At 37.0% G+C, this 11,614-nt stretch overlaps 1 protein-coding gene across 1 annotated transcript; it reads left to right on the forward strand.

Moving 5' to 3' along the window:
* The first annotated feature begins 1,073 nt into the window (after nt 1-1,073).
* On the forward strand, nt 1,074-6,959 carry LOC126298993 (uncharacterized). The gene is made up of 3 exons (XM_049990620.1): nt 1,074-1,401; nt 2,644-2,813; nt 4,855-6,959. The coding sequence occupies exons 1-3, from the start codon at nt 1,376-1,378 to the stop codon at nt 4,995-4,997; spliced, it is 339 nt and encodes a 112-aa protein (XP_049846577.1). The 5' UTR covers nt 1,074-1,375; the 3' UTR covers nt 4,998-6,959.
* The last annotated feature ends 4,655 nt before the right edge of the window (nt 6,960-11,614 follow it).

Raw genomic sequence — 11,614 nt, forward strand, 5'->3', positions numbered from 1 at the left:
CATTCGTATTTTAGCTGTTTTCGAGTACTATGACGATGGAGATTGGGAAGTAGCCCAGCATTTGCCTACACATGTGTGGACTGCCTAAAAGCCAGACTCAGGCTGGTCGGTTACGGTGGCCCGCAGTTAGATCCGTGTATGGCTTAACTCCAATCATCTCTACCCAAAGCATTAAGCTGCGAATAACGAAATAGATTAATGTCAGGCATCCTTCTCGAAGTTGTTTTTCCTTGCGTTATACTGCTTTGCATATTCAGCTCCTTATTACTGTTTATTCATCTCATTTTTGTAGTCGAGAGCCCTTTTTATTTTCGGACCGCTTTAATGTTGGAGGGGGTGATGAAGGGGCGTAAACGATCAGTTAACTTATACGCTGCGGTCGTTAGGTTTTTGCTGCACAGGTTTTATTGTCTCTGCTGCCTCTATTTGTAAATTCAATTAGTCCAAGACTATTTGTTGCATTTGAGGTTCTAGTGATGGAAGATTATCAGTAGGAAATGCTTTCCCATTGTTTAATGTTTGTATGACTGAGGATTTTCTTACAGAAATAAAATTAGTTTAATTGCCACGAGTACACGAAATAGAGGCTAATCAATTCGTGATTAGTTGTTGCATTTTCAGTACATCCACGGAATCCATTCGCAAATTATTCAGGAAGTAGATAGTTAAAATGTCTTTCATTGACAATATTTAATGGTAATTATTACCAAGTCTTATCATCAAATAATTTCAGAGTCTTAGTATATGCTGATAAGCAGTTATTTCTCCGTAGTTTAGCGCAACATTCTTGACATTTTGCAACGAACGTTAATTTCTACGTTATATCAGATTTAAACAGGGTGACCGGTTGTTAGCTGTTATATTTCCGTAATAACGTTTCTTGTGTGCCTACCGGAATAGACACGGGTGACGACGAACATCAATATCCGCGCTCACGATTCCACAGACGTTACGCAATGTCCTATAACCTGGCGTCTGCGAGTTCTGGTCGTCCAAAGCACTTAGAATGACAGTCTTTCATATCTTTGACGACGATGTTTGGTCGTTTATCATTCCCTCTTCCTAGCTGAGTTTCAGTTAAACACAATTTTGGTGGTAAATAATATCTCATAAAATTAGACTATGTATAGCATTGTGAAATTTTAAAACAAAAACGTTTTACAGTTCCGTTCCGAATGTGGTGGGGAGGCGGGTTATCAGAGCCATCTGCTCAACGCGGGAAATTATTACTTTGAAGGTCATAGAGGAAGTGCGCGGTGAGGGTCTCTTTCGCTCAGAGGCTGTTGGTAGTGACGGTTCGGTGCGTGTGCGAGTGGAGCAGTGTCCCATTGATTCTTGTTTTCTTGTGAGAAATCTTAAACAGAAAGTACATAAAATGGCCGATAAAGTATCAGAAACCAAGTAAGTTTCATATGTATGTGAGAAAATGTTTTAATAAACTAGATATACTGAATATGTGAGTGACTGAAGTTTTGGCGGGCTAGTCGGTGAATATGGCGCGTAAGTTACCGGGTGTTAAATATTCGCGAAAATTTGCTATAAACAGCCTTGGAGTAAGTAAACATTTAGATGTAAACTGAAAACTGTTTATTTTGAACTAATGTACGCTAAAACCGGTCTTCGTTCTCCATCATGCGGACATATTTCTCACTGACACGTGTCCGTGTATGTTGCTGATAAACTGACGAACTTCCGAAATTTTGATTAGTTTACTATGTTTGATAGTTTTTTCATTTGTTGTTTGAAAGGAAAAGGTTTGTTCGGATGTTACCGAGGTGGAGCCCCAGGTTTGGGAAATTGCAAGACGATTGACATTTAAAATATTTTCGTTTTATAAATTGAGTAAATTGGCTGCCTTAGATTTCATGTGTGGTTTGCAACTAGTGTTCGTAATTCTGAGTTGTAGCGAACTCTTGTACCAAGGAAACAACTTAAGGCCCTTGGTACTGTTCAATAAATAAGTATGCGGTGTCCGTTGATAAATTTGAGGAGTCAACATTTTACCGCCTCTATATAATTTGATGCCAGTGTCTTGCAACTGCGAATAAACTTTCGCTGCTAAATCGGAACCTGTCGAACTTAACGCCCAACGAATTTTCGCGTCAAGACTGTTGAATGTGAACGCGTTGTAGTGTCTATATTGTTTGATTCTAAAGTCATATAATCTTGTATTATGATTTTTGAATTTTTCCGCCATAGAGCGCGTAATTCGAATGCGCTCTTAAATAAAACGGAGCTAAGGCGTTGGTGGTTCACGTTATTTGGTAGTGTATATTCGTATTAAACAGTGTTTGACGTATCGAATTGTGTATAAATGTGAAGTCAATAGTTTTTAGCGGCCTTCGCACAAATTTAACCAAAGTCTTCGGCAGGAAAAAGCCCGCGAACTTAAGCGCTAACTTCGTGGTGTTTACTACGTATTTTTTCTAGAGTGTAAGAAGCCTCAATCCACCTCGTTAGAGTGGGAATTTTCTTCAGTTTGAGTTTTTAAGACACAGTGAAGTTTGTGTAAATTACTTCTCTTGAAAGTGACTTCATTCATGAAGTGCCACTTGTTTGATAATGCAGAAGTGATTAGATGGCATGGTCTGTTTTTGTTTACGTTTGTAACAATTTTTGTAATCAGTAAATTCTTGTTGACAGGGAGGAAACTAAGGAGACTACCACGAAGGATGTGAAAGAGGCGAAAGAGACTGTAGAAGATAAGAAGAAAGAGAAGGAAGTTGAAGACAGTGGACCTAAGGAAAATGGTGCTGTCCAGAAGGATGAATCAGAGGATAAAACTGACGCTGAAGAGAGCTCAGAGAAAAAAGGTTTGCAAGTTACTCTGTTTAATACTGCATGGATTTGTTTATGGAACCCAAAGATTAAATCCCAGCCTTTGTATTTGAAGTAAATGGACAAATGTTGTGTATAAATTTCCCTTGCATTGAGTTATTTTTAACTTTTCATGTATTTCAAATTATTACTAAATATTGATGAGCAGTATTTGTGTATATGTGTAGTTAAACTACTGAATTTCCTGAAACGTGGTTATGCGCATGATGTTCATAACCAAATGTTTGGTTCGGAAGGTGATACTGTGACAATCTTTGGTAGACTCAGTTCAGGGTTAGAGCTGGCTTCTCCTTGCCTTCTGAATGCTGCACAGAATTTTGTGTAGTGCTGTAGTATTATGAATTGTGAGTTGCAGAGTTTCTGTACAGTAATTTGGACACACAAGGTACCTGCTGTAGAGTTGTCAGTAGCTTCATTTATGGTCTTCCAGTAGTGTTCTAGTCTAGTCACACTAATTAAGATGGGGTAAAATGTCCAGTTTTGGGATTGGAGTAAATTATTGGAAATTGCTGAGTTAAGTTTAGGTATTGTACAGGTCTTGAACATTTTGTTAAAAAGACATCCATTCGGAATTTTAGTAATTACTTTTGCGAAAACCTATTAAGGAACATTGTGAAATTTGAAGTTTATCCATTTCATACCCAAAAGAATCATTGCTGTAAGAAATGGAATATTTTCATATCATTAATTTGACTGCTTAGTGGGTGGTTGGTTGTTGAATTTAATAATTTCATCCATGCAATAAAGGGTGCTGTATTATTACCTATTAAATGTTCCATTGTGGGGGTGCCAATTTATTCCATGTATTCAGAAACTTTCTTGCTTTATATGCTTTCAAAGTTTTTCTATGAATGAACAAAAAATCATTTTTAATTAAGTTTTCTTCATCCAGATGGAAGTGTAGTGGAATTTTTCTCCTTAAACTGCATAATGTTAATCAGATTTACCATGCAATATGAATTGCTAATCTTTTTTTTTTTTTGTGTGTGAGAACCAGAGTTGTTTGACACCCTCTGCAATTCGCGAGGAAAAGTGCATCCAAATATTAGAGAGTACAATTGTGGACATGTGTATGGCTACAGTATGTTTGACAACTTACCCTGAAAACTTTATGGTGAGACTGACCTGTAGTGTAGCCCACAGTTTACATTAAGTTGGAAGGTGAATGGGTCGTTAGTGAAGCCAGTGAATGTGAATGCTAAATGTTTGTGAGAACAGGTCTGTAGTGTAGTTTCTGCGACATATTTAGAGCATTTGTCATAAAAACCAGAACTGCTAGGTAAATTTGGAAAATATTTTTGTGATGTCCTTTGACACGTTCTGAACACAATTTTAATCAAGCAACCATTGTTGAGAACTGGGTTTGACTTTGTCACAATTATTCAACTTTCCCTGTTGATTTAAAGGAACACACACTTGCAGCCAATGTCTGTAATTTGTCTCAAAGTTGGAAAACCTGTATCAGCTGAAAAGTTTGATATGTAGTGTATTATTTAAATGTCTTAACCAAACTGCGAAATGTGAGGGTGTCCCTACACAATTTTACCAAATACATATATTGTAGTAGAAAATCATAAATCTGTGGTACAGGGTATCTTCAAAAAGCTAGATCATCTTGAAGCACAAAGAGTTGCTTGTCCAGTTTGCTCTACAGTTGATTTGATATGAAATTCACTTCATGAAGGGATAGAAAATTACAAATATTAGTTCCATGTCAAAATTGGGAGGGGGCTGTTCATTACCTCTTAAAAGCATTTTGTCTAGAATCTTGGCTAGTAATACATAATTACCTGCTCTCAAACCCTAGTATAGAGGGTAAAGATTTGTCGTAGTATAGAATACCTGTATTTAATCCTCGAATTTGTCAGCATTTTGCATTTGTTGCTGTCTTAACTTAGAAAGTTTATTTGAACAGACACAAAATTGTATATCTTTAGATAGCCTTGTATATATCAATGTGGAAGCTTTCCAGTCTCACCTTGACCCTAACATTACTGATGATTTGTGTATTTGCAGAATCAGATGCCACTAGTGGTAAGAGGAAGTCAGAGTCCCTTGAAGCTTCTGAAGACGCTGGATCTGAAGGAGCAACCCCGGAGAAGAAAGCCAAAGTTGAGAAGAAGAAAGAGTCCTCTTCCAATGGAGAGGCTACTGCTTAATCAGTTTTTGGCTTTTTGTCTCGGGACCAATTAACACTGAGACCAGTATACTTTGTCCTATCAGATCCCTCTTTTTGGAATCCAGTGTTCTTAGACATTCCTGTCGAGGTATAGAAAAACATTGTTCAGTTTCATTCTCAAAATTTGGTCATACTTCACTTGGTGTCTTTGTTCTTTATAGCTGCTGTAAGATAACCAGCAAGCAAGTTTGCTTATGGTGTAAAGTGTGTTTTAGGTTTGACAAAATGGCTCAGAGACTTAACTTTTGTGTGATGTAGTGTTAGGAGGAATATTAATTTTTGGAGAATCATACTCAAACTACGGCTCCACTTCTCTTGTAAGCAGGTGAAATGTCCATATATTGGTCCTAAAATTCATTGTATTCACCGGACTGTGTTCGTTATCAAATTGTAATTTTTTGAAAACATAAATTTTATAAAGATTTTTATCTTCAGGTTTTAAGACCTATAGGAAGTGCATTTATTTTCAGTTACATTTGCAAGAATCAAAATGCAGTACCTGCAGTTTCTTGAATTTGTTTTCCTAATATTTCTTAAGTTGTGGTGCTTCTTTAACTTAGTTTATTACATTGAAAATGTTTGTGTGTAAAGATCTCTGAGAAGGTGCTGTTAATGTCCTGTCTATAGCTTTGTATTATAAAACAGGTACTGTCTACAGCTATCATTGTGATTATCTGTAGTTGGACTAGAACTTTGTGTGCAATTTAATCTAATTGTGAAATGCCTGAGTTTTTCTTGGTGAATTTATATTTAATAGATTAAGTGCTTCTGCAGTATTTGGCTTCAAAGTGATTGTATGTACTGGGTTAATAACAGTATAATTTAAATGTAATATAGGATACATGTTTATAGACTATCAAAAAATTGGTTTAGCTGCCTTCAGAAGGAATGCAAAAGGAAAAACTTAGGATGATTGTGTTTGTAGCTGTGTGTGTATCTATTGTATGTTCTGAATTGAATGTATCAGCAGGAATTGACGCAGCCTGTGACTAGGCTAGAGAAATAAACATCTGAGATGTTATAATTGACATGTAAAGAAAATTCTAAACTGTGGTTAAGAACCTTGATTCAATCCAGGAGTGCTACCTGCAGAAGCACTAAATTAAACTGTAAATTTTGAAACTGTGCTAAATCCTCTAAAATTCTTTCAGGTATTTAATATTGTTTGTATTTGAGTTAATGTCAAAATATAGTTTTATAATTTGAAGTTCTTTTCATTTGGCTTTTATTTCTGTCTTGAATGCTAAAATGAGAAGCACCTTACTGGTTGGAACAATCAGTTCTTCTGAGAGAAGGTAATGAGGCCTGGATAAACCACAGCCTGTACTTTGATGCCTAAAGTTTTGGCTCAGTAATGTCACTCAAACACGGCATACCTGTGCCAAACTAAATAGTGGCCTGTGGAGTATTGATGTAAAACTTCAACCCTACCATTTGCATTTCTCTGCAAAAATGTAGTTTTGGAATATGAAAGTTTGCAGTCACATTACTGTGCACATAATTACTGTTTCTGAAAATATCTTGGTGCACTAAAAGTGAAAACTTTTCTACAGTGTTTGGTGGCCTTAGTTGTGAAATTAACATTTTTGATCTGGTTGTGATCCAGTGATTAGGCCTTAGTGGTAAAGTGCCAGGGAAATATTTTTGTAATTGGTTCTTTGATTCTTCAGCTGACGAGAAATGCAAGGAACTAGAGTTGAAGTTCTGCAATACATGAATTTGAGCCTAAACTTAAGGATATTACAGTGCATGGAATTGGTATTCTTGTGCCTCTGAATTGATTCATTTGGCTGTAATGTAAAGTATTTCAGAGGAGTAAATGTACAAAATTATACCCTCGGCTAATTGTGTTGAATACTTGGGTTTGCCAAAGCATTGTATCAGTGTAATGTAATGTGGTTGTTAGATACTTTTAAGTGTAATAAATTATTCAGAATGAGAATGATGCTTCAGTTGCTTTTGCCTTATTGGGATGACTGTTCAGTAGACAATCAGCATGATTGGTCACACCAAATACAGTTTATTCCCTATTGATGTCAATGTAATGTGGGAGTACTATCATTGTTTGAAAGTTGAAAGAATAAGGAATTTTAATATTTCATGAAGGCTGTATAATTTCTATTTTTACCTTGCAGATGTGGTGGCTGTTTACACATTCAAAGCATTTCATGAAAGGTATTGAGAAAGAAATTATACTCGAAATAAGCAAAGATGTGTTTTGATTAGACCATTCTCTGTAAAATTTGTGTAACCATCACCTGTACACCACAATTGCTTGAAGTTGGTTAATGTCCCAGTCAGTACCAGTTGCAAAGGATAAATACTATTCAATGCAATTAGTTTTCTTTTTGTAGAACAGATCACTGCTGCAAAAAAATTGTACAATATTTTGTGAAATTCGACTCCACAAAATCAATAAGGTCTGTTAAAGTTCTAAGACCACACAATTGAGTGTGCTGAATGATTTAATTACTGTCACATTTTGAATCTATAATAAAATAGAACTACATATCTAGAAAGAATACTTGTGAACTGCTTTTAACATTCATTTTCATGAAATGCATTTTATTGGATTTGCTTGAACAGTATATATTGCAAATTTAATTTTACAAACACTCTAGATACATAATACAATAGTGGAAACTATTTCTAATAGCTTTAACTTGCGAATGTACATGTTGATTTTCCAAAATTGAACATCCCCAAATTTTATGGCAGTAATATTGTTTGTTCTAACCTGTTGAAGTGTTGATTTGTTAAGGTATTGTACATCAGTTTCATTGTCATGTTCATTGCAATTCTAGGGTTTGCCACAGAACTCAGGCTTTTGCCCTCCTCCCCACACATGGTTCTAGATTTTATTACAGCTAAGTGATCATTGTTCTTGAAACTTTTCTTGTCTTCAATGATTGGAGAGGAAAAGTGTGTTCGCTTTGCAGATGGCACTACATTCATAAATCTCTTGGGCCTTTTGAATGCTAGCTTCTTTCATTGATCTGTTAATCTTGACTCTTTACACATGCCAGTCATTGACTAGAACCATGTGGGTACCATTGTGACTCTCAGGATAGTGTCTCAAGGTGTCTCAGTTACTTTGCAATGATACTAAGTACTCAGTCAAGAGGCATGTCACTGACCCCTGATTTGGAAGTAGCTAACTACTTCGTCAAAGAACAAATATCTGCCATTAGCAGATATTCCCATTTTGCAAAAAAATTCATTTTGAGGGTAACAGCATGGGTAAGTTCTAGAACAAAGTATAAGGTAGAACATGCTTCCTCTGCGGTAATTTGGTGACAGGTCAGTTTTGTAGAGCCAGTAGAATAATCTGAACGATTAACAAGAGGCACAGTGATGAAACTGAAGTAATTTGATGATTAAGAGTTGTGCTTCCTATTAAATTTTCATGCCCAACATACATTTGACAGTATTGTGGAAAGGATAGATTGCTACTCACCATAGAGTGGAAACACTTGAGTTAGACAGGAACAACAAAATTACTGGTAACAGGTAAGCTTTCAACCAAAAAGCCACCTTCTGAATTAACACACTCAAATGCAACTTGCGACACTTGATCACTGTCTCTAGCTGCTGAGGTGAGAGATTGGCCCAGAGACTGGTTGAGTTGCATTTGTTTGAATGTTTGCCTGAAGACTTTTGGTCAAAAACTTTCTACGCTATACTTTTTCATGCTACTGTCATTATTCCAGCATGGATTTTCCATAAGTGCTGTGACTTGTTTCTTGATACAAGGCATTTCATCTTTTTATTGTAGTGAGTTTGATGCTGTTGTCCACAGCCTGGCTTCTGCCCTTGTTGGTTACAGTTAAGTGATATACCATCTCACTAACATCATACCACAATGAATACTTCAAACACAGCTATTAAAAACTAATTTCTGCAGCTTATCTTGATTCTGGTAAGTGTACTAAGTCAAATTTGGATTGTTACAAATACATTTAATGCTAATGTTGTGTGCTAGTACTACTTTATCGTAAACACAGGATGACTTCTAAATGTGATGTTAAAAGATTTTTTTGCTGTTCCTGTAGTTTAGGGAATACAGAAACATTTTGCTTTATGGAGAAAGAAGCCTATTGGGCCATTCTGTTAGTAATTGCCTCTGTTGGGTATGTCTTGGGAGAGAACTTCTGATTACTCAGTATTACCGTGTTTACTCGAATCTAAGCCGCACTTTTTTCGGGTTTTTGTAATCCAAAAAACCGCCTGCGGCTTACTAGTGCCAAGTTGCGGAAGTTCTGAAAAATGTCGGTAGGTGCCGCCACAACTAACTTCTGCCGTCGAATATATGTAGCGCTACAAAGGCATGCTTTGTAGGCACAAAGATAAATACTGGCACCAAAACCTCTGCGTCAGTAAATAAATTCAAATAAAAGTGGAAAAAAGTGCCCCGAGTTTCGACCACTGCATTTTGATACATTATCCAACGAAGTAAATACAGATTCCGTATTGTTCATCTTCGAATGTAGCAGCATTTCTATGTACTACGAAAATCCGACTGGCAAAACTGTTTAATATTTTTTCCTACCAGTAAGAAGAGATGGTTGCTAATAGGAACCTGATGAAATGTGAATCACATGCAGTATTCTCTTCACCATAAGAATACGAATATAAACATTTTGGCATGTATTCTTTCGTGTTGGCTGCTATCTCATTTAAATCGTGTCTGCCTAATAAACTACGATAATAGAGTAGACAACAGCAAACACGGAAGAATATACGTATCGTGTCATGTTTATATTCGTATTATTCTAATGCCTAATAGTGATAGTCAGAAAAGAAGCAAGGCAGCTGACTAGATTTTTAAAGCTAAGATGACTATAATTTCTGTGCGGAATTTGATGTACTAAAGAAGCGGCAGCAAAGATTTCCTTTCAAACGGAGAAAAATTTTCGCGTAACTCTCGTTCAGAACATGTTCTATCATACGCAGTCTATTATTTGGTTCTTGTTAATCATTATAAATGCAGTCTCTTGCCATTGTTTCGCTAATGAGACGATTCATATATATATAGTAAACGGCGGTAGCGCGCACAAAAGCAAGCCATGCCGCGAGCTCACGACAGGCCGTAAACACGCACTATTAGAATGCGACAAACAATGCATGACACAGTACAGTAAAGCATTTTCAGCTTAGAGTGACTTAAACACCTATAACAAAGAAAACAGCACTTATCATATCAAAGCAAAGTAAGCAATCGATTCAAACTAGACGAAGCACGTGAAGAAGGAATGGTACCCGTATAAATACGGACGGAGCGCCTGGCGCATAGCAATGGCTACCTGGTAAAGCTTAACTGCTAAGCTTACGACTCGAACCGAACCAAACTACTGCAGCTTTATCGTCATTCATTCGACGTAAATTGTGTCTCATATTACAATGGACGAATTTTGTTTCGATTTGGAGGAGGGCCTAAAACTTTTCTCTCCCCTTGAATTTTGAGTCTCAAATTTCAGGTGCGGCTTAGATTCGGGAATTTTTTTTTTTCCTTTATTTCGAGTCTCATTTTTGAGGTGCGGCTTAGATTCGAGTAAATACGGTAAATGAGATTTTTCAAATGCTTAATTGGTGCCAAGATGTCATGAATTTCAATGATGCACATACACTTACAATAAAAGTTTCCTTGGTAGTTATGGAAACTACCTGAAATATAGTTGCATCTCTCAGTCCCCCTCTTGTGACAAGAATGTCAACTGACAGGTCATCATTTCAATAGTTAAGGCTTCAACAGCTTCCATAGGCTATTATGGGAAGACATTTTTTATATATATAATTATACGCAGGCACACAAAACTTAATGTTGGAGGTAAATTTCACGTGGTGAGTCATTGCCAAGAACAGCTGGATTAAGTTTAGAAAAAAGAACTGTCACAGTATAGTACAGGAGGCAATGCAATACATACACAATTAGACAAAAGCAATGGCACTTTTATTTAAAGTCATAAATGATACTGAAGTCACTGCAGGCCATTATGGTCCCCTGAATATTACAAAAGGCGGGACATAGTTCTTCATAGGGTTTGGGAGAGCACAGACAATAGTTAATTATCTGCATCGTGCTCCCATGCTAACAACAAGGTTGGTAAGGTGTGCCTGTGGTAAATTGTTCCATACCCCGATCAGTGCAGTTAACTGCTGGATGGTTGTTGGTGCAAATGGCCATTCAATGTCTCTCCACTTGTGCTCGACTGAATTTGAGTCAAAGTAATGGGGGAGGGGTGACAGGCCTGTCAATTCACTGGATACCTTTGATCCAAGAGCTGCTCCATCTGCACTGACCTGGTCATGCATTGTCATTCACACAAATAGTCAGGACCAAATGCAGTGCAGTGCCACAATAATGTTGACAGGTGAGTGTACTGTGTTCTAAAATTTGGAAGTCAGTACACCCATGCGAAATTATGCCTCCACTCCACCATAACAAAACTGTTCCTCGGTGTGCCATGACTTTGTATAGTGAAAGGTGGGAACACGTAACACTCGGGAACATTGTTGAAAATGATTGTCCCATCTCATCCCCACCCTATCTTACACCCAATGGGATGTGTTGTGGAGACACTGCAGCATGTGCACATG

This window comes from Schistocerca gregaria, chromosome X, assembly GCF_023897955.1.
Source record: "Schistocerca gregaria isolate iqSchGreg1 chromosome X, iqSchGreg1.2, whole genome shotgun sequence".
Lineage (NCBI taxonomy): Eukaryota > Metazoa > Arthropoda > Insecta > Orthoptera > Acrididae > Schistocerca > Schistocerca gregaria.